Here is a 24,894-nt window from a genome sequence, read left to right as displayed (position 1 = left end):
TTCTAGTTGGTTAAGATGTGAATATTGAGCATCAAAAACGAATTAATTGTTCATATTTGACCTGAAATAGATTCAAATATTCCCCGGTGACTCAACATCCATGGCACATCTTACCCCTAATGTGGGGTAAGTTGTGTCACTCAGCAATTTTTCCTAAAAAGTCATATTTCTGTGCCTTTATCTGTTCAGAAATATAATCAGGCATATTCATTTCCCTGATGACTTATTTCTTCTTGCCTGATTGACAATCTAAATAAAAAGTGGCACAGTTTACCCCACTCTTCCATTTATTCTCCTGCCTTTCCATGACACTGGTTCCTGTGTCCTTCCTGTCTTTCGCTCATTTTGCATCATGTTCTTGTTCTCTCCGTGTCCTCTTTTGCCCACCCGCTCCCTTTCTTTCCCCCACTCTCTTCCTCCGTGTTTCCTTGCAGTGTGGGTTATTAAGGGCTATATTTAGAGCAAAATTGCAGTTTGGCTCTCAGAGACAATTTTATTTGGATTTAAAGTGTCGGCACCAGATGGGTGCGTTGGCAAGGTGCAGCTGAGTCACTCTCACACACACACTCGGCTTTTCTTACGTACAAAGACGAAGAAACACACACACAAGCGTGCCACAAATCAACAAACAAACACGTTTATGACGAAAACCCGCCGTGACATCATCGAACAGAAACTTCTTTAAATGAATCTCATCAACATAACTCAACACCGAAACGCGCTATGAAGCCACAAATCAACAGACACCCAAATTTATGAGGAATACACAGACGTTCGCTCACAAGCCCATCCACACCGTGTATCTATGACATCCCACACATACAAACACACACGGCGTGTTTCTTGTGAAGGCAGGATCAGAGATTAGGGTTGGTTTGATTAGTACGGAGCAGAGAGTGTGCTTCACTGCTTAAAGACTTCCTCCAGGTTTTCCTCAACCTGACTTCACAATACCGTTTATGGTGTAAATGGAGTGTGCGTTACAGACTGCAAGCAGCTGTCATTTCGGCTGACTCTCTGAGGGAGAGGGGCTTCCCCTGCTCACCACTTCCTCCATCGGAGCTGGGCTCTGCTCGCTGACGACCTCAAAGCCTCCGTCCTCCAGAGGGTGGGTACAGTCACAGGGGAGCTGCGCGAGGTGCTCCTCTTGGGGCGTCAGCTCTGATTGGTCATCTGTGTGTAATGGGCTGTTCTGACTGGACAGCTCTGTGCACTCGGTCTCGTTCACCAGGCTTCCATCTGACGGCTGCTCCGTTTGGTTGTCCAGGTTGGGGAGGTTAGGTTCCCGTGGTAGCGGCAGGCTCCTGTGACGACTCCAGAGTTTGTGGAGCTCGGTGACCTCTGAGACGCTGCTGCTGTTGCCGCTGTCGCGGAAGCTGGCCAGTGGGGGACGGACTTTCACGCCAGTCACGGTTACAGAGCCCTCGATGGCCTTACGCAGCTATAAACAGAATTTTTTTTCAGTTTTTCTGCTATAAAGAAGAGCCAGTAAAAGAATACAATCACGCACCTCTTTTAGAGAGACCACTCCTACTAAACGTCCGGTGCTGGTGACATAGGTATGATCCAGGCCAAGTAGTGAGAAAATGGTGTGTGTCTGAACAAAAGGGACAGAGATAAGGACTGACATTCATGGATAAATAAACTTTACTTTGTTGAGTCTGTTTGTTTTGGACACACTTTAGTTTGGGGACCAATTCTCACTATTATCTAACTATCAACTCTTGACTTTCGCCACAATAAACTCCTAATTTGCTGCTTATTAATAGTAAGGTAGTTGTTAAGTTTAAAGTGTGTGCATAATTATTAAGAAAGTTGATATTCTGATCATATTTTTCCCAACCTCATTTTATCAATTCCAAACCACATCAATCTTAATAACTACTATTAATTTTGTATTTAATCATTTATAAGTGATATATAATTGTCCATGAAGGCTGGAAGTGAAAAACTCAGGTGTATTATATTCAGGTGTGCAGAATTATTAGGCAGGTTTTCTTTTACAGATAAAATTACCCAATAAAGAGATTTAACTCCAACTGGAAGTCAAAAATTATTAAATGCCCATGAGAAGGATGCAATACTTATGCAATACTAGAATTTGCAAAGTTAAGGCATGACCATTGGACAGAGAAATGCTCACTGAGTCAGCACAGTCAGAAAGAACACGTTAACTGCAAAATAATTAAGAATTGAGGTAAAGAACTAGGTGTGAAACCACCAGGAACCATTCAGTCTCCAGTGCCACCATTTTCCAGAACTGCAACCTACCTGGAGTCTCCAGAAGTGCAATGTGTCAGGTTCTCAGAGACATTGCTTGGGAAAAATAACCTTTGCTTAATAAGAATCATAAGCTGAAGTGTTGTGAAATACATGAAGACTGATTTTTATAGGTTTTATAGACAGATAAGTTGAGAGCGACTCTTGAAGTCCCGGATGAGCCCTCCTCTAACTTTATGGGGAAGTCGTGACCTAATGGTTAGAGAGTCGGACTCCTAACCCAAAGGTTGTGGGTTTGAGTCTCGTACTGGCAGGGATTGTAGGTGGGGGGAGTGAATGAAAGCGCTCTCTTCCACCTTCAATACCACGACTGAGGTGCCCTTGATCAAGGCACTGAACCCCCAACTGCTCCCTGGGCGCCCAACCCCCAACCCCCAACTGCTCCCTGGGCGCGCATGCGCACTTTGGATGGGTTAAATGCAGAGCACTAATTCCAAGTATGGGTCACCATACATACTTCACTTCACTTGAAGGACCAGCACCACTTGTACCACTCTTTCAAGAATTTAGCTTCCAGAATCTGGCAGTAAGTTTTGGAATTCATTTTAGTCCATCTCTGCAAGACAGGCTTTTCAGGATAGGAGATGGAAATGCTATTAGCGTGTCTTTTCTTCTCCACCTGTTTTTCTGATTGTGCTGACACAGTGAGCATTTCGCTGTCCAATGGTCATGCCTTGACTTGATTCTAGTATCTCATGGGCATTTACCACGACTGAGGTGCCCTTGATCAAGGCACTGAACCCCCAACTGCTCCCTGGGCGCCCAACACCCAACCCCCAACTGCTCCCTGGGTGCGCATGCGCACTTTGGATGGGTTAAATGCAGAGCACTAATTCCAAGTATGGGTCACCATACATACTTCACTTCACTTGAAGGACCAGCACCACTTGTCCCACTCTTTCAAGAATTTAGCTTCCAGAATCTGGCAGTAAGGTTTGGAATTCATTTTAGTCCATCTCTGCAAGACAGGCTTTTCAAGATAGGAGATGGAAATGCAATTAGCGTGTCTTTTCTTCTCCACCTGTTTTTCTGATTGTGCTGACACAGTGAGCATTTCGCTGTCCAATGGTCATGCCTTGACTTTGCAAATTCTAGTATCTCATGGGCATTTAATACAATTTGACTTTTAGTCTGAGTTAAATCTCTTTTTTGGCTCATTTTATCTGTAAAAGAAAACCTGCCTAATAATTCTGCACACCTGAATATAAGGATTTTTTCACTTCCAGCCTTAATGGACAATCATATATCACTTTTAAATGATTAAATACAAAATTAATAGTTATTAAGATTGATGTGGTTTGGAATTGGTAAAATGTGCTTGAAAAAAATATGATCAGAATATCAACTTATATAATTATGCATGCACTGTAGGTATTGGGAATGGTTAAGGGATCTAAAATATGGTCATGCAGAATAAGACATTAATATGTGCTTTGCAAGTCAACAGTTTACAAACAGCCAGTATGCTGGTAATATGCATGCTAAGCAACTAGTTAATAGTGAGAAATGGTCCCTAAACTGAAGTGTTACCTGTTGCTTTTCCATATGACTTTATATGGCTTACAATACAATATATTCCTAACAAAAATCTGCCATGTGGCTTCAGAATATATTGTACAAATGATCTGCACTACTTTTATGATAATTTTTTGTCATTTTGTATGGCTGAATAATATAGTGCTGTAGGCATGACATTGTTTTTTAGGTCTAAACCCAGGAACAAGCATGTTTCCTTCACTTCATCTTCCGCAAGGCTCTGTTTTTTTTAATGGGTTTTTTGTTAAATGACTGAAATAAGGTCTGTGGTTCACACAAGTTCAAGACATTTTCATGTTTTATTCTATGACATAAAATACATCAGTAATGCTTGTGATTTTTTTTTAAAGCTTTTACTTGTCTTGAAAAAGGCGGTTGCTAACAAGTGTCCTAATGGAACTACAGAGATTGTCAGGAACATTAAAAGTCATCATGCCGAACAGGTAAACTCATCTACTCACTAGTCTGTTTTACAGCCTTATTGTGTTAAATTACTGGTTTCTTGCCCTATTCGGACGGTAATTGTGTCTCAAGGGGACGCAAGTTATTTTCACCATTTACAGGGGGTCGCTGGTGATTTTATTGCCGTCCGAATACAAAATGTCAGTGTTTTTCTCTCACCACCTGCGTAAAAATCCCAGGCTGAATTACCTACTGTTTTTTGACAAACACCAAGGTTGTGTGGTAATTGAATTGCCATCCGAATCCACATCTCTGAGTTTACGAGAAGAAATCAATTCAAAATTCAATGTTTAAATCCTTTTTGAACACTGCCGAACACCATACGTTAACTGTTGTACTTCTCTGTAATTTGCGTGCATACAGTACATTTAGCTTTTCACTTCTGGGGACTGTATTTAGGTTTCAAAATTCATAAAAATTGTGTTAAATTGAATGCTTTTCTGTAATAACCCAAAAGCCAATGGAAAAATCCTATTGGGTTTTTGTCAAGGGAACTAGGGTGATGTAAACAACAAAGTTGGCCTACAAAAATACACTGCTATCATCACTGCAGCGCACTATGCTTGGCAGATACCGCAAATCTTTTACCTTATGCAAAGATGTCCGTTCCACCAGCTGAAAGGGGGCGGGGTCTATTTTACAGTTGTTGAAATTAACAGCCTCATCCAACTGTTGCTCCTCCCACTCTGCTATCTGAAAAAGGAAATTAAAAAAAAAGTTAATACTATTAAAGGTTACAAATTTTTTTTATGTAAACTGACAGGGAAAATTATTCTAGCTTTTATACTATTTATGCAAGATCATAAGATAATCCTCTCCATAAGCAGTCCGTTTAATATTAAAGAAATAATTCAAGCAAAAATGCAAAGTCATCATTTGAGTTTTAATAGAATTCTGAATTCCCCGAATCAAACTTTCAAACCCCTCTGTTTATTCTAGAATACACATTAGTTACAATGAAATGGACAATACCTCAGAATATGTGACTCGCTACAAGAATCATGATACAGTTACAACATAATTAAGGGGTAAGTATAGTATTTAATTGACATACCTCTGCTGTTGACATGTCATCTTCAACATCAGGTGTATCCTGAAAACATCAAGTTGAGAATTAGACATAGAAATGCACAAATGTTTCTTTCATACCTTCTTGTCCTCACAAACGGTCATGCAGTTTACAAGACAAGCGAGATGGTCCTCACTGCAGAACACAAGATCCAGGGGGCGAGGTTGGATCCAGATCCAACTCCTCCCACCTTACATATACCTAAACCTACCCATCTCCACCCCCTGATCCCTAAACCCACCCATCTCCACCCCCTAGATGTGGATCCAACCCCGCCCCCTGGATCTTTCTTCTTTGTTTGGACTAATGTAATCTACCGAAGCGGCTCAAGCTTTACTAAACATTAGCAAGCTTAAGCAAAACATTAAACGCAGCCTAGGGGAGGGCGAGGTAGATTGGATGCCATTACGAAGACAATAAAGCACTAAGACAGGGAATAGCTTTTCAAAAGGTTTTTAATTTGATTGGAGAGTTTAAGGCTCCAGTTCAAAATTGGACTTGAATCAACTTTTAAAGATTTGTTCAAAAGTAACGGGTCCAACTGCAACATCCCCTGACGTCCGCCTGTAGGTTTACAAACATTTGGGGCCTGTTCTGAATCTTGACAACTGCAAAACCAAACCATGCGTCACACAAACGCACTCAAACCCATGAGAGATAAATATACACTTCATAACATGGCATGAATCATCTCATGAGTCAGCTTGTTCCCTGTTCCCTAGAGGAGAAGTACTAAGCTGGAGGAGAGTATCAATACAGCACACAGGCAGAACGCAATAAGGCCTCTGAGTAAAGGCCCTATTGGCTGTGCCACTGCCACCCCCGATGATGCGTGTTTGTGGGCGAGCGGAACGAGTCCCTGCGGCTGCGTTCTTACCGCCATGGGTATCTTCACACGCTTGGGCCTCCTGCTCCTCTTAGGAGCCATGGGGCCAGCATTGCTCTTCCAGTCAGAATAGATAGAAAAGGGAGGAGCATAAAGCGTTAATGTAACTCTAACGCAAAGCTCTCTCAACAGCTGCACCTTCAACATTGACTATTATCAAGGGACACTGTTAGAGCCGTCGTTCCTCCAAAGAGAAAGGCAGAAAGGGGTGTGTAACAAATAAATACAGCAGCCGAAATCCCATGTTAATGCCAGGCTGACAAAACGCTCACTTTGTGCTGGTCAACAGATGTCGCTTGATAAGAGAAGTCCTGTGGGAGTCTACTTAAACATGAGGTGAAACTCCAAAGAAACACAGACTAAGGCCTTGTTCACACTGCACTTAAATCCTATTCATTTTTTTTTTTAAATGGCTGCTTTCAAGAAACATTCTATTTTTCTAAGAATATTTTGTATTCCCAAAAAACATTCTGAAGAATGTTATTATCTGTTTTAGATTAATTTAAAGACAAAACTTAAGAAAAATCTGAATTCATGGAAAGAATATAAAAAAAAAACATCTTAACTTTTTAAAGGGTTAGTTCACCCAAAAATGAAAATAAGCCCATGAATTACTCACCCTCAAGGCATCCTAGGTGTATATGACTTTCTTCTTTCAGACGAATCCAGTCGGAGTTATATTAAAAATAGTCTTTGATCTTCCAAGCTGTTTAATGGCAGTCAGCGGGTGTTGCAGTTCATCAGTCCAAAAGCAGTGAAATAAAGCACATCCATCCATAATAAAAAGTGTCTCACATGGCTCCGGGTAAATATGGTACAATAACCATATTTAAAACGTAATAATCAATTTAATCTAGCTTGTGCTCACTGTGGTACACGGAAGCAGCTCAGGGCAGATGACATAGGATGTCGGCGTTGCGCATGCGCCACTCAGAAGTGACGAGCACAAAAGCGCAGGGGAGAGATCAAAACAAAACATCGGTCACGAATTAGAAATACAAAATGAGGATTTGTAACGAATGTCAGAGGATTTCAATTATAAGCCTGGAGACTGGTTTTCCTTTGCTAAAGTAAGGAAACTTTGCTTCCTTTGCTCCTGTTAACAAACGTTGGTTTTCACGAGACTCAATGTGCAATGCCGACATCTTACCAGAGCTGCTTCCATGTACAACTGTTGGCGCAGGCTAGATTAAATTGATTATTACGTTTTGAATATGGATATTTTTCTTACAAAAACGCATCGATTTGCTACAAGAGGCCTTTGTTCACCCCCCGGAGCCATGTGAGACACTTTTTTACTATGGATGGATGTGCTTTATTTAACTTCTTTTGGACTGATGAACTGCAACACCCGCTGACTGCCATTAAACAGCTTGGAAAATCAAAAACAATTTTTAATATAACTCCGATTGGATTCATCTGAAAGAAGGAAGTCATATACGCCTAGGGTGGCTTGAGGGTGAGTAAATAATGGGCTCATTTTCATTTTTGGGTGAACTATCCCTTTAAAGCTAGGAAGAATATCATTTTAAAAAACTTAAAGTAAGTACATGGTTCATTACAAAAACATGACTCTTCGAGTGCTAAGGCTTTGGCAAGAACTGCTATTCAATCATTCAGAACAAAAGCTTGTCATTTTCTTTTTTACGAAGAAATAAGATGTTCTTAAGAATATATTTGAGAACTACTTTTGAATTGAAAAAAAATAGCATTTTGGAATATTCTGACAAATTTATTTTAGAACATTTCTTAACTTATTTCTTAAAAAGATTTTTGTGAATCTGACACCTGATCTGTATTTAAGTCCAATTCAAAAAATCAGATCCGCTCAGCATTCAATAGTAAATGCCACATGTGAGAGTAAAGAGTGAATTTGGATATTCTGCAGCACAAATGTTGAATAAAAATCCATGAAATCTAATTTGACTTGAATCAAACATCAGGTTTTTTATTCACATATTTATGTGCTTTGAATCACATTTGTCAAAAATGTTTAAAATAGGAGATAACTAAACAGAAGCGAGTCGAATACGGCAAAAGATAGGCCTGTCTGAACAAAGCCTAAGACAGCCACTAAAACATTTAAAAAGCAACAAACAAGATGTTTAGGCTAATTGTTAGGCTGGTTTGGCAGATGGTTCCTCCTTAGTCTTTCATCCCATATTCAGTCTCCGGGCACCTGTAAAATCTACAGCTACACAAGTGCCACGTATCACTCACGATCCCTAGAGAGCCATCATACCTCTACTAGCTCCTTCACAGGTTCCCCAGAGGAGAGGTTTGGAGAGCCTGCAGAAGAGGAGTGATTAGATTAGCACAAGATGGGTGCGTACCAGGGGGTCGCAGACAGTTCACAACACGACATACATGAGTAGGAGTTGAAATGTGTGAGTAAGTGTTATATACACACTGTTCAGTGACTCTGTGTTGCTGATTGCAGACACCGTCTTCAGAGCAGACTTGAGGGGGATCTGGGAGTTAGTCAGTGTGGGGCTGTAGGAGGACTCTTCAGTGGAGATCTGGAGAAAAACAGTCTGTTAGATCCACTTATAAGTAAGTTTGATTACTAACACAGGCTTCACATACTCCCAGCTGTATTACTGAACTCAGAGATGACAGCCTGCTGGGAAGGAATTCTTTGGGATGAAACAGAAACATGAAAAAAAAACACCTGACGGCGATCTGACAATCCTATCTTCTTCTTGAGAAATAAACAGACAACTGGGGAACACAGACTCCAAAAATAATGTCAGACTAACATTGAACATAATTAAAGAAATACTTCACCCAAAATTGAAAATTATTTATTACTTTCTCTATGCTGTTCCAAGCCCATATGCTGTTTTCAGTTGAACACGGAAGGAGAAATGTTTATGCTGTTCCATCTTGTAAGAAAGCTCATAATTACCAATAAACACTGTAAGGAACCATAAAAGCAGTCCATGTGCCTCATTTGCTATATTTCAAGACCTCTGAAGCAATACTACACAGACTAAAATTTAGGTCTTTAATTATGGAAAATTTGCCTCTTCTCTGCAGCTCTCAAATCTTATTCTTTATCTTGCGTGTTCAAGCGCAGCATTCACTTACCATGTGTAGGATATGTCATATATTTTTGGATGTATTGCTTTGTTGGAAATTCAATTGTTCATACTCACTTCCCTTATTTTAACATTTAGATTACCTGTGCCATCAATTAACCATCACTTAAAATTCATCTTTAAAGGGGTCATGAACTGAGAAACCAAATTCCCTTGCTCTTTTGACATATAAGAGGTCATTGTACTATAAAAACATCCTGCAAGTTTCAGAACACAAAACTTTCTCGTTAGTCTAACATCTTATATTGAAGGCAGTCTGCCAAAACAACAGTTAGTGGAATGTACCACTCTATGATGTAATAGTGGGGATAAGCACCACCTCCTCAGAAGAAGATTTTTGCTTAATACTTTGTTTGGAGATCTGTTGTTTAAATTATTACTTGCTGCTAGGAAGGAATATTTAGTTGTCTACCTATTTCTACTTTGTATTTTCATTGTAGTTTGTATTTTTGATTGCACTTACTGGTAATTATAATAATTGCCATTGGCTAAGAAGGAGCCTGTGTTATTTGCATTGCTCACTTCCTGCACTTACGTGCGAACTGTAGTTTCGATTTGAGCAATTGTCCTGCTATAGGCTATTGGCTGTGCTAATTAGAAGGCGGCCACAGCTGTTTTGACTTTAGTCTCTTAGACTGTGTATTTCTTTGATGTCCGTGCACTGACGCGGAAGTATCAGCAGAAGCGTTCAGCCCTCGTGTGAAGACCGACGAGTGTAAAGACCTGCAACTTTACCTGCGCGACTTCCCCAAGCAACGAAACCGGCAATGCACTTAAGTATTATTTTTATCTTCCCTTTACACTCTCCTTTTCTGTCATCTCTTTTCCACCTCTATCACGTGTTTCCAAAACATTCTGGTTGTCTCTCAACAACGCTCTAACATCACATGCAGACGGCAACACAATCTTGCTAACCTGCATCCTATCTCTACATCTTCTACTGCACCACTTTCTTTCTCTGTGGGCCTCTGGAATTGTCAGTCAGCTGTCAACAAAGCAGACTTAATTTCTGCTTTTTCTTTACAATCCACACTCAGCATCTTGGGACGCACCTTCCTAGAGGAGCTGGATGGGCTGCTTTCCTCATTCCCGGAAGATGGCAGTCCACTTTTAGTCTTTGGCGACTTCAACATTAATCTGGACAAGCCTTATGCTACAGAGTTCCATTCACTCCTTGCTTCATTTGATCTCAAACGCCTTACCACTACAAGCACGCACAAATCAGGCAACCAACTTGACTTAATTTACACACACAATTGTATTGCAGACAACATTTTGGTAGAACCCCTACATATCTCTGACCATTTCTTCATTACATTTAAACTACATTTTGCTACCTGTGTGCCACCAACCCCTATCTTTCATCTGTAGTATCCTCCTCTCTTCCCTCACCTACCCATTTTTCATCTCTGGATGTGAATGCAGCAACTGACACTTTATGCTCTACTTTAACCTCTTGTCTAGACGATATTTGTCCTCTCTCCTCCAGGCCAGCACGGGCTGCCCCTTCTAACCCCTGGTTATCCGATGTTCTTCGTGAGCATCGGACCAAACTCAGGGCAGCAGAGAGAAAATGGTGCAAATCAAAATATCTGTCAGACCTGAGTATGTATCAGTTTTTGCTTTCATCTTTCTCTGCTGAAGTCCGTACTGCCAAATCTTCCTATTTCCACAATAAGATCAACAGCGCTCCAGACACACGTAATCTCTTCAAAACATTTAATTCTCTCCTCTGTCCCCCTCCACCACTTCTATAACAGCTGATGATTTCGCCACATTCTTCACAGACAAAACTAGAACAATCTTTAGTCGATTCTCAGCCCCTAACACACAGGACCTCAAACCAACCACACCTACTGCTAAAACTCCCATCTTCTCCTTCTGTCCCCTCACTGAGGCAGAAGTATCAAAACTTCTCCTCACCAGCCATCCTACAACATGCCCTCTAGACCCAATCCTTCTCCTTCTCCTTCACCTTCTGCAAGCAATCTCTCCTACACATATAGAACAGCCACAGGCTCAGCACCCGCCCACTTCCACTCACTATTATGAATCTACATCCCCTCCAGAAGCAACGCCTCGTGGTACCATCACAGAGAGGCTAAAAATCACTTTCCAGAACATTCTTGTTCACCATTCCTGGCAGGTGGAATGATCTTCCCACCCCTATCCGGAATGCTGAATCCCTGACAATTTTCAAGCGACTCACCTCTTCCGACGCAACTTGACTTCATCCTAAATTTTTAAAAAAATCAACTTTGTCTTTCTCTTTATTTATTCCTTCCCTTTCTAGCTTGTACTTATTTGAACAAATGCCTGAAACTTGGTATTACGAGCACTTCCTGTGCTCTTCCTGAACTCTTTTGTTTACTTCATTTTTACAAACACGGCTCAATACAACGTGAGATTTTTAAAAAAAGATTGAAACTAAAAGACGATGCTGTGCCGATTGGATCCGACAGTCATGTCACAACACACAAGTGTGAGTAACTGCTTTTATTACGTGGTCACTATTGCTTTGTCTGTTTAACAGATCGTTTGATATATACTGAGTATTTATGCGATTTTAACCTAAATCACATCAGCATCCATGAAGGACATAGACTGTCAAACATACACAAGCCAATCATAGCAGTGGGTGTTTACTTCTGAGTCTACAATCTGCCACGCCTATTCAAACACAGCATTCTGATGAGGGATGACTATTTTCTGTCAAAAAACAGGACAGAAAATAGCCTATTTCTTCTAAATTATTATGTTTTTTGATGTAAAAATCTTGATAACATTATAAGTGGACCTCAGAGAACAGCACAAAGTAAAAAAACAAAGGCAGTTCATGACCCCTTTAAAAACACTGATAATTTAATAAAAAAAAGTTGTGTAATCTTTAGCAAATATCTAAACGAATATTAATTTTTCATGTACTATTATTACTATTATATTGTACTAGTATAATAGTACAGTTTTATATAGCAATATAGTTTTATATTGCTGTGATGCCTAAATTCACTTTTTTTTTGTTTTTAGTGTTTCATTTTAACTTGATTTAGACAAATATTGGTAACACTTTACAATACGGTGGCAATAATATGCATTAATTCATGCTTAACTAATGCACAGATAATCATGAGTTAATATATAACTCAAATATTCTATAATGTAGAAACTACATATAAGAATTTATCAGCTACCGTCCATATTATGAAAATAATTATCGGCTTATGTGGCCAAAATGTTAATATCAATGTATCCCTAATAGCTTTTTGCCATCTAAAACCTGGTGCAATCTGAAAGTGCATATGAGATTTCAGTTTCACAGAAAAATTGCATTCAGGCTTAGAACAACATGTGACAACAATTTAAATTTTTGGTTGATATATTCCTTTAACCTACAGTCATTTTTGTAGTCTAAACTACCATTAAAAAGTCTGATGTCAGTACGTCCTTGCTGAATAAAACTATTAATTTCTTTAAAATAAAATAAAATAAATAAATAAATAGTAACACTTTGGTTTATGGTCCAGTTCTCACTACTAACTAGTGTAATTAACACTAGCGTCTTCGCTCTGAAGTTCATACCAGGAAACGTACGCCATGACCAGTCCTGGGGGGAGAGTCTTGGGGGAAGGTGGGCACATGGGTGCCATTGTCCTGAGCACGTTCCCTCAAGTACTCCAGCCTGCGAGCTCGGCTGAGCTGCTGCGAGAGCAGGGACTGCAGCTGGGAGCGCTCCATAGAGCCCAGCAGGATCATGGACTCTGGAGCCAGGTGGGGACACAGGCAAGGGAGACAGCAGAGAGACCAGAAAGAGAGGGAAAGAGAGAGAAAGAGAGAAGTGAGAGAGACACAGCGGGATAGCTGGAGGAATGGGGGAGAGCAAAGGGAAATGGTGGGAGGACGGGAAAGGAGATGGAGAAGGTAAAGAATGTGTCTGTCACAGGGTATGAGGTGGAATTGTGGGATTACATTTCCAACTGTGAGCTTTCATTTGGGAACATCAAGAAAATGTCTGGAAAAGAAACTGTACTAAAATCAGTAAAACGTCAACAAATATTTACAGCCTCATTTTTACACACTTATTTACTTGTATTTTTCTTTTTCTAGCACACTGTCCATTTTTAAGCCTCATTTTCTCTGTTTCTCAAATTCATTCAGAAGCTCATTTACTTTCCAGGCATCTACATCTGTACACTTCTAGTTTTCAAGCAATATATTAACTCAAAATCGTTATTAGGCATATTTTACACATTTAAAAAATCTAGATATAAACCTTGAAATAAACAAATGTCTAGGACTCTGAAAACATTTAAAACAAATGTTTCAGATTCTACACTAATCAAATAATTAAAATGATGTGACTGTTTGGCCAGGTGCTCTCTGGATTATTTCAAAATCTTCAGTGTCACATAATCATTCAGAAATCAGTCTAATATACAGATTTGGTGCTCAAGAAACATTTTGTATAATTATACAGCGGAGAAAAAAAGAACTGAACATATCACCATTTTCTCAGTAAATATATTTCTAAAGGTGCTGTTGACATGAAATTTTCACCAGATGTCGATAACATTTACATTTACATTTAGTCATTTAGCAGACGCTTTTATCCAAAGCGACTTACAACTGGGGGATACATAAAGCGATTCTTCTTAAAGAGGCAAACAGACACAGGAAGTGGTTGTAATACCAAGTTCTTAGATCTTCAGTGTCACATAATCATTCAGAAATCAGTCTAATATACAGATTTGGTGCTCAAGAAACATTTTGTATAATTATACAGCGGAGAAAAAAAGAACTGAACATATCACCATTTTCTCAGTAAATATATTTCTAAAGGTGCTGTTGACATGAAATTTTCACCAGATGTCGATAACATTTACATTTACATTTAGTCATTTAGCAGACGCTTTTATCCAAAGCGACTTACAACTGGGGGATACATAAAGCGATTCTTCTTAAAGAGGCAAACAGACACAGGAAGTGGTTGTAATACCAAGTTCTTAGACATTGTTCAAATAAGTACAAGCTAAAAAGAGAAGGAATAAATAAAGAGAGAGAATTTTTAATTTTTTATTTATAACAACCCAAGTAATCCAGACACAAAGAAAACAATACAAATAAGTTCAGAAATGAAGTTCTGTGTAATAAAATGGAATGATCCAGGGAAAAAGTATTGAACACTTACCCATACTGAAATGTATTTAATACTTCATACAAAAGCCTTTGTAATGACAGCTTCAATACGCCTCTTGTATGGAGAAACTAGTCGTATGCATTGCTCAGGTGTGATTTTGGCCCATTCTTCCAAACAAACAGTCTTCAAATCTTGAAGGTTCCATGGGCCTCTTCTATGAACTCTAATCTTTAGTTCTTTCCATAGATTTTCTATTGGATTCAAGTCAGGTGATTGGCTGGGCCATTCTAGCAGCTTTACTTTCTTTCTCTGAAACCAATTGAGAGTTTCCTTTGCTGTGTGTTTGGGATCATTGTCTCGCTGGAATGTCCACGCTCATTTCATCTTCATCATCCTGGTAGATGGCAGCAGATTTTTATCAAGAATGTTTTGGTACATTTTTCCATTCATCCTTCCTTCAGTTATATGAATTTTGCCAGTGCTACACTATGATGTTTTGGGGTGATGTGCAGTGCCATTTGACCTCCAAACATGGTGTGTATTATGGCATCCAAAGAGTCCAATTTTTGTCACATCTGACCAGACTATATTCTCCCAGTATTTCACAGGCTTGTCTAAATGTTGTGCAGCAAACTTTAAACGAGCTTCAACATGCTTTTTCTTCAGCAATAGGTCCTTGAATACAGGCCACAGCGGTTGAGTGCATTTTGAAACAATTGTACATGCTAATTCCAGGTCTTTCTGAAGCTCTCCACAAGGAATCCTTGGCTCTTGGAAAACTCTTCTGATAATTCTTTTCACTCCTCTGTCAGAAATCTTGCGAGGAGCACCTGGTCGTGGCCGGTTTATGGTGAAATTATGTTCTTTCCACTTCTGGATTATGGCCCCAACAGTGCTCACTGGAACATTCAGAAGTATAGAAATCCTTCTGTAACCAATGCCATCAGTATGTTTTGCAACAATAAGGTTGCGAAGGTCTTGAGAAAGCTCTTTGCTTTTACCCATCATGAAATGTTTCTTATGTGACACGTTGGTCATGAGACACCTTTCGATAGGCCATCAGTTGGGATTGTTAATTTCCATTGAAAAGGGGCAGGATTGCTTTCTAATTACTGATAGATTTCAGCTGGTGTCTTGGCTTTCCATGCCTTTTTGCACCTCCCTTTCTTCATGTGTTCAATACTTTTCCCCTGGGTCATTCTACATTATTACACAGAACTTAAGGGGTTAGTTCACCCAAAAATTTCATTAATTACTCACCCTCAAGTCGTTCTAAACCCGTAAGACCTCCGTTCATCTTCAGAACACAAATTAGGATATTTTTGATGAATTCTGAGAGCTCTCTGACCCTCCCATAGAGAGCAATGTAATTACCACGATCAAGGTCCAGAAACGTAGCAAGGAGATCGGTAAAATAATCCATGTGACATCAGGAGTTCAACTCTAATTTTATGAAGCAACGAGAATACTTTTAGTACGCAAAGAAAGCAAAAATAATGACTTTATTCAACAATTCATCTCCACCCTGGTGCTATTTTGGAGAGTATCCACTGAACGTAAACAGCGTCACGCGGATGCGTTGTTTTTGTTCAAATCAAACCGTAAACAACGTAGAAAACGTGTACGCGTGACGCAGCTGACACAGAATAGCATACGCTGTTTATGTTCAGTGGATACTCTCCAAAATGGCACCAGGGTGATGCGGAGGAGACGAATTGTTGAATAAAGTCTTTTTTTTTGTTTTCTTTGTTTAAAAAAATTTTTCTCGTAGCATCGTAAAAATACAGTTGACCCCCTGATGTCACATGGATTATTTTACCCATCTCCTTGCTACGTTTCTGGACCTTGATCATGGTAATTACATTGCTGTCTATGGGAGGGTCAGAGAGCTCTCAGAATTCATCAAAAATATCCTAATTTGTGTTCCGAAGATGAACGGAGGTCTTACGGGTTTAGAACGACATGAGGGTGAGTAATTAATGACAGAATTTTCATTTTTGTGAACTATTCCTTTAATTTCTGAACTTATTTGTTTTGCTTTCTTTATATGTATGGATTACTTGGATTGTTATCGACATCTGGTGAAAATTTCATGTCAACAGCACCTTTAGAAATATATTTACTGAGCAAAATGGTGACGTGTTCAATACTTATTTTACCCACTGTAAATGTTCAAAACAGTGGTGCTTCTTAATATTTTTGTGCATGCTTTTTTTCAGGATGTTCAAAAGAACAACATTTATTTAAAATATAAATATTTTGTAACATTATAAAGTTCTTTACTGTAACATTTGCTCAGTTTAATGTAGTCTTTCTAGAAAGTATAATAATAGTAATAATAATAATATTGTTTTTTGTCAGCAAGTTTTTTTAAAGAAATTAATAAAACTCATATTTTATACAGTATATGCATTATATGAAGTACACACACACACATATGCACACGCACTACTTTGCTCTCTAGATACTGGTATCAGTCATTGAAAACTCATTTTGAGTGCAGCTTATTTCTTGCCGAAAATGGTTCAGCAATCAAAAGTTGATATTGCAGAGTTATTTCAGCTGAATCACTCTTCTATATTGAGCAAAATGGGGGAAAAAAGACACTTTGGGAAGAATACTGTCTAAAATTTGTCTTAAAGGGGTCCTATTATGCTCTTTTACAAAGTCTTGATTTTGTTTTGGGGGTGTACTAGAACAGGCTCTCATACTAGGTTGTTCGAAAAAAAATAATTTTTCACATATTGTACATTATTACTACACCTCTCTCCCCAGTCTAGCATGAACGGCTCGAATAGTTCCTGTATCAAATGAAGGCCCGCCTTCTGAAAGACGAAATGTGCTGTGATTGGTTAGCTGGGCCAGTGTGTGCTGTGATTGGCAGCACTCAGCGCCTGGTCGGGAAATGTCATGCCCCTTACGATAGCCGCCTGTGAGCTTCAGTGTAAATATTGCGCCAATATCAAATCAATTTGAGCGCGATTTAAACCGGATGATTGTAAACACTCTAAGTTCATCTGCCTTGAGAAAGCTAGCATGTCTCCGACATAGTGATAACACTCATTGCCTTCTCTAGAGCAGCTCATCCAGGTCTTGTCCCATTCGTCGATATTTGTGATATCTCAAATCTCGGAAAATATGCGTTGTAGTCCAAACGTATCATTCGTTGTATTTTTTCAAAAGTGATTTCTGTTAAATAAAATATCTCCTTTTGAAGTGGACTTTGAACTTTGTAACTTTGCAGATCTTTTTTATGCTCAAACAGCAACATTACATACTAACTAAAGTTGAAAAAGTGAAAAAGCATAATAGGACCCCTTTAAAATTCCTAATGTAAGAGAACTGTGAATCGCCTGTGATTTTGAACGTGATTTTGTGTAGCTTGTCAGTGAAGTATGGCTCTGTGTAGTAAATGCCACTCCATCTGAACGCACGCGCTGGAGATTTTCTACTAATCACAGGAGCGCCTTTACTGACGAGATGTGCATGAAAATTGCATTAGATTTGTTGCACAGCCCTAGATAGTGGTATGAAGAACATGTGCAGAATAACTTATTTTGTTGTGCAAAATATACCTTTAAACAGATATTTTATATGTCTCACCTTTGGACTCCACCAAGGCCAGGGTTTTAAGCTGGCCTGTTATGAGAGCTTCCTGCAGATCCCGGTAAGAGGAGGAGAGAGTGATATACCGCACGTCTCTCACCATTATGTCCTCCACACGGATATTATATTTCCTACAGGTAAAAAAAAGAGAGAGATGGGAGTAAGCATTCAAAACGCCAGGGGAATGATATGAGAGTGATAATTTGGATAAGTTACGTAACAGCCCTCACTCCTGTCCCCAGCCCAGCTCTGGCAGGTAGGGAAGTTTCTGGATCCGGATGATGGAATCATAGAGGGAAGGCTGCAGACTCTGAGCCACGGCATTGGCCAAAATCACAGCGATCATCACGGGCAGGATGTGCGAGATTTGACCGGTCAGCTCGAACACAATGACGGCGGTGGACACGGTGTGAGTGACTGCACCAGAAAGAGCCGCCGCCCCTGTGGGAATCACCATTTCATCCCGCATCAAATTACAGTAGCAGTCACCCGCCGCAAGCCATCTGATTTCCTATTGTGCTCCTGACAAGCTTTCTGCTCCGCTGCACAATGCAGCGCTACCGCTGAAGCCATTTCCACAGGCAAGATCTAATTTGGCTGTTGGTCTGTGTGGGTTAATGAAAAATGTATGACTCTTGCATACAACACCCTGCAGGTTCAATTACGTGTGTGAATAAGATATAGCCACGACGGGCTGAAACTGATGGCTTTTGAAAGAAAACAAATGGACATACGCGAGAAGGCATGCACAATCGACGCTCTCACCTACAACTGCGTATCCGCCGGGAACTATGGGATATACAGTGTTGTCGGCGTGTATCCCTTCGGGGAAGACAGCGGCCATGCTCTCACCGACCAGTCGACCGAACGCAGCTCCTGTACAACACACAGAATTCACAACGTAGATTCGATGACATTCTGGAGGTGGCAAAAACACCAATTTTGAAAAAAAAAACACCAACACGTGCTTGACGAATACTTACGTGAAGTCACAAACATTGACTCCAGTGATTTTGACACGTTTACACACAGGCTTTAGTGAGTCAGACAGTGATGAGGGATGGAAATGGAGAACATGATTGCGGGAAAAGGAAAACAACCATTAAGAACAAACTAAAGTATAATGGCTGGTACGAACACAAGAACAAAATAATGTTCAAAAGTGCTCGCTCGGTAGCACTTTATTTTACAGTCCTGTTCCTCATGTACATACTGTGTACTTACTAAAGTAATTACTATAACTAGGTACTAACCCTAAACCTAACCCTACCCCATGTAGTTACCTTATATTACCAGTACCTTCTTAGGTAAGTACACTGCAAGTACACCGTAAGTACATGTAAGTACACATACTGTAAAATAAAGTGCAACTGCTCGCTCATTCAATAGTGAATTGAAATGGAAACCAAAAAAGCATATCCCACAGTGTTGACTTTCAAAAACGACACACGCACACTATAATCACATACCAATGAGGAAAACCGGCATGAAGGCCCCGCAAGGCACAGGCATTGTTGTGGCCACAGCTGACATCCAGAACTGAGGAAAACATTTAGAAGCCACAAGGTCACACACTTGGACAAAGACATTTTTAATAATTAAGCAATATCACAGTCGTAATCACGATGCTGCACTGAAAATCTGGACGGCTGTGATTAAGCAAAACTGTGCTGGTTTTTAATATATCAACACAATTCAACATACACAATGGACCCTTTTCACAAGACTGTGATGACGCGTTTAACAGTCATCAGCATCATAAATCCTCGAAGGTTTTTTATATTTTGATTTTTTTTAATGTATGTACATTTATAACACTATACTTTGATTATATCACCTTTGCATCAAATTACAAAAAAACTAGTTAACGCTAATGCGAGGGTGTTTCTAATGCAGCGTCTATGGGAGGGACGGTAAATTTGACATCGTTCTCTCTTCTGACAGCCGTTATCAGTCTCTCTCAGTTTTTTTCCTTTTTTTGAAAGTCATGAAAACACTATCGTGGAGTTTTTCTTTTGCTATTTGAGCAAATGGCAATGCAAAAAATATATTTGTGGTACTCTCCCATTCACTGATCTTCAAGTTAACCCAACTATGACGACTTCCGCAGCAGAGAAACCCGGAAATGTGAAAAAGGTCCATAGTTTAATAAAGTTAATACTGAGTAATTGACATTTCAGAGACGATATGACCAGATGTTTTGTTTTTGCAACTAGAACAATTACAAAATAACCAGTATAATGCAATGTTGCATACATTATTCACATATGTGACCCTGGAGCACAAAACCAGTCTTAAGTCGCTGGGGTATATTTGTAGCAATAGCCAAAAAAACATTGAATGGGTCAAAATTATCGATTTTTCTTTTATGCCAAAAATCATTAGGATATTAAGTAAAGATCATGTTCCATGAAAATATTTTGTAAATGTTCTACCATAAATATATCAAAACTTAATTTTTGATTAGTAATATGCATTGCTAAGGCCTTCATTTGGACAACTTTAAAGGCGATTTTCTCAGCATTTTGATTTTTTTGCACCCTCAGATTCCAGATTTTAAAATAGTTGTATTTCGGCCAAATATTGTCCTATCCTAACAAACCACACATCAATGGAAAGCTTATTTATTAAAAATAAGTATATAAGTATATAATAATATACAAAAATAATATTTTTGCTTATTTAAAAAATTGACCCTTTTATGACTGGTTTTGTGGTCCAGGGTCACATATTGTCACATATTGCCCAGTGTTTAAAATTGCTGTTAAAGAAATAGTTTACCCAAAAATATTATACCCAAAATATAATTTTATTATCACCCAATAAAATTTACTGAAAATGTATTTTCCCTCAGGTTATCCAAGATGTAGATAAGTTTGTTTCTTCATCAGACCAGATTTAGAGAAATTTACATCACTTGCTCACCAGTGGATCCTGAATGGGTGCCGTCAGAATGAGAGTCCAAACAGTTGCCACAAGTAATCCGCACCACTCCAGTCCATCAATTACCATCTTGTGAAGTCAAAATCCTGTGCGTTTATAATAAACAAATCTATCATTAACATGTTTTTAACTTCAAACCATTGCTTCTGGCTAAAATACAAGTGTTCTATCCATAATATTATACAATTAGGGATACATAATATTTCTCCAGTGAAAAGGTATAAAGGATAAATATGCACAGATCAAGCACCGTTTACAAGTAAAAACAGTTCTGAAGAAAAATGTTGGTGGATTTTGATTTGAGAGAACAACAGGGGATGGACTTGTTCGCCGGAGGAAGCAATATATTGACTTATAGACCATTATTTTGGCCAGAAGCAACAGTTTAAAGTTAAAACATCTCAATGATGGATTTATTTATTACAAACCAGCAGCTTTTCACTTTACAAAATATTAATTGATGGACTGCAGTCATGTGGATTACTTTAGGATTATTGTGCTGTTTTTATCAGCTGTTTAGACTCTTATTCTGATGGCACCCATTCACTCCAGAAGATCCATTGGTCAGCAAGTGCAGGAATACTACATTTCTCCAAATCTGTTCTGATGAAGAAACAAACTAATCTACATCTTGAATGGCCTGCAGGTGAGTATATTTTCAGCAAATTTCAATTTTTGGTTGAATTATTCCTTTTTATTTTCCTTTATATTTGACATAATATGGTGAGACACACCTTCATGACAATGAAGAGGAGGAGTGTGATGAACACACTGACTTGTGGGTGCTTCCAGGCCTGAGGTACGTGACTTGAGTACACAAACTCCTCAGAAACACCTTGCTTGTACCAGGTTTGGTTGTCAAACAGTGCCACTAGTGACTCATGTTGAGTCAGCTAAATGAGGAGGCAGCGCAGTTTGTTATTTAATGCATAATTACTGATCTGGAACAAAATGAAGCACACTTGAAAGACTGAAAAATTCTGGTTGTGTGGAAAGAAAAAAGATATAGAGAGGGAAATCTGAAAATTTCAATGAGACACACAGTAAATCTCAAACATCAGACCTGGCCTGCCATAAACTGTCCAAACCCTGGAGGAAAGGTGAGTGTAGAGACAAGAAGAGTGACCACTGCTGGATACACTAGTCTTCTATGGAAAGCCAAACATGAGAAAGAATAATTGCTTTTTATATATTAAAAAATACATTTGTTACTATAATATAATATAATAATAATTTTATTTATTTATTTAAAAAATACAAATAAGTTGAAAGTTGAATTATTATTTAGTGATAATGTTTTGTAACATTCTTAACAATGAAATGAAATTTTATGCTGTGCTAGTACCTAAGCAAAATACATTGTACAACAAGAATTATTGTTAATGTAAGAGAAGCTGTAAAAAACTCACTTTTTTAGCAAAAACTTGTTGATGGTTTTCTGTTTTCTCATAGACTCCACTATGATCCTGTTCAGGTAGACATACAACGCCCCTCCAAAACCACTGGCAATCCTAAAAAAACATTAACAACAGAAGAACTGAAACATCAATCTCATAAAACATGACAAGAGGTACTGTATAACTATGATCACTGCACATTTCTATTTTACAGCTAAGAACTAAGAATAACTAACTTGTTGGATTTACAGACTAGACATGTGAACCTGGCCTGTCAACCAGAACACAAGAACAAGAAGTTTAAGCTTTGCAAATAAACAGTTCTAAAGAGCTTAGACATTTTAAAAGGGTCATATGATGCTGCTAAAAAGAACATTATTTTGTGTATTTGGTGTAATGAAATGTGTTTAAGCGTTTTAAGGTAAAAAAAACCCCACATTATTTTCCACATACTGTACATTATTGTTTCTCCTCTATGCCCCGCCTTTCTGAAACGCGTCGATTTTTACAGAACTCATCGGTCTGAAAAGCAAGGTGTCCTGTGATTGGCCAGCCATCCAGTGCGTTATGATTGGCCGAATACCTCAAGCGTGTGACTGAAATGTTACGCCCCTTACCATATTGTGATGATGCCCTGTCCAGCCGGAGCGACGATTCAAAAACATGAAAATCCATTATAAATGAGGATTCGTTGCATCCAGTGGGGACATGATTATGGATTATACTGACTTATCAAAGTAGTTTCACTTTCACGCCTAAACACAGCGTCACACATGGCCTAGAGTGAGGAACGGCCGGAGGGCTAGAGTGAGCAGAGGCGGCGGGCTTGAGAACGGCGCGGCCGGCGGATTCGATGAAGGAGCGCCCGGAGGGCTTGCGGCAACCACATGTGACGGCCCCGGACTCCGCTTCGTCCACGGTGAAAGCCGATCCGGCGATCCACAGCGCAAAGTTGTTGTATTTCCTCAGCGACCAGCACGGATCAGCTCTAGGCTCTAGGCATGACAAAGCGCATATCGTCCTCTTTTGGAAGGCCAAACAAAGTAGTTTCGCTTTCACAATGAATCACACAGTGCCTTCACAACATGGCGGCGGCGGCAACAATACTACAGCGAGAATAAAAGTTACGCCTTCTTTCTTTGCGTGAACATTTGGGCGGCACTATGCAAATCTTCCCACATCGTGACGTAGACATGTGGGGGCGTGTTAGAACGACCGTTTTAGGTAGGCGTGGCTGACTCTTAACTTTTATAAAGAATATCTCTTTGGATCTGAGACTTTAGTCTTTGCAACTTTACTGATCTTCTTTACGCACCAAGAGCTTGTAAGACTCCAAAGAGAAAGGAAAAATTTAAATTGCGTCATATGACCCCTTTAACACAAATGTTCTTAGACAAGGATATCAGTTTGCAGGAAATCTGTCTTTTGACTACCATCATTTAAATGATGTAAATCAAATTTGTGTTTAGGAGAAAGATGGCAAAGGTGAGACACAAACCCGAGCACAGCAAAAGCTGGAAGCTCTTGTAGGTCAAAGGGAAAGTCCAGACGAAAGCGCGTTTTAAAGAGAGCCGTGATTGTCTCTGCAATATGGCAAAGAGAGAATGACAGAAATTTATGACGAATGAATCATCTGACTGTGCTGGCTATCATGACGGATTTCTCCCTCACCCTCATCATTATTCCACACCGCCAGCACCCTGAAGATAAAGGCACTGAAGGTTGCAGCGAAGAATCCTCTCCAGTAGTTCCTCACAGCAAAGAACGTAGATGTGACCTCAATACTAAACAGCACTCCTGCCACAACACAGCAGATCATATGACAAACAACTCTGCTCAAAGCTGGAAGTTTACAGGGAAACGTTACTGTCGTAAATGTGATATGGCGTTATCTCCAATGGCCAGCTATGATCACAATGTCTGGACTTACCTCCAATAGGGGCTGCAAAGCAACAGCCCACCCCCACTGCACAGGCGGCTGACAGCATCTCTGTGTTTCTCAGCTCGTTCTGTCAGATTAACAAGAAAACCCAATACATGCAAATCCTGTTTCAAACGACTGTCGTCGTGGCATTTTACAGGCAGCTAAGAGTGGAACAGGGTAATTACACTGACGGATACATGGCAACGACATGCGGAACAAGGTATTGCTATGAACACAATTAAAAAATGGACAAACACTGCTCTTTCATTCACTATGTGCTATCTTTGTGAACGGTTTGCTACGGCCAGGGAGGATGAAGTCCAGTAAGACTCTAAATTACAATGGAAAAATGGCAAACTTGAGAAAAAAAGAATCACAAATGGAGATTTTCGTTCATTATAACACTTTCAATCAATCTGATCACATGGAAACACCCAAACATAATAATACCTGCATCTTACCTTGTTTCCCTCAAAGGGCTCTTCCTTCAGCAGTAAATCAAAATAACACACATACATGTGAGTATCTGCACTCTTTCAAATCCTATCAATACTTT

The 24,894-nt window shown here is 39.4% G+C and overlaps 1 protein-coding gene across 1 annotated transcript; it reads right to left on the bottom strand.

The window, feature by feature from the left end:
- LOC107563297 (chloride channel protein 2-like) lies at positions 1–24,894 on the bottom strand. The gene is made up of 19 exons (XM_016248124.1): positions 24,800–24,894; positions 24,345–24,423; positions 24,086–24,211; positions 23,913–23,997; positions 22,427–22,528; positions 22,081–22,165; positions 21,752–21,910; positions 19,544–19,613; positions 18,840–18,950; positions 18,305–18,515; positions 18,072–18,205; positions 12,914–13,092; positions 8,644–8,752; positions 8,476–8,522; positions 6,225–6,290; positions 5,333–5,371; positions 4,867–4,971; positions 1,511–1,597; positions 1–1,441 (listed from the first exon to the last, which is right to left on the bottom strand). Exons 1-19 carry the CDS (start codon positions 24,854–24,856, stop codon positions 1,001–1,003), a joined length of 2,292 nt encoding a protein of 763 aa, XP_016103610.1. The 5' UTR covers positions 24,857–24,894; the 3' UTR covers positions 1–1,000.

The sequence above is a fragment of the Sinocyclocheilus grahami genome, unplaced genomic scaffold (genome assembly GCF_001515645.1).
Source record: "Sinocyclocheilus grahami isolate Dianchi unplaced genomic scaffold, SAMN03320097.WGS_v1.1 scaffold866.1, whole genome shotgun sequence".
NCBI classification, from domain to species: Eukaryota; Metazoa; Chordata; class Actinopteri; order Cypriniformes; family Cyprinidae; genus Sinocyclocheilus; species Sinocyclocheilus grahami.
This window is presented reverse-complemented; position numbering and strand designations above follow the sequence as displayed.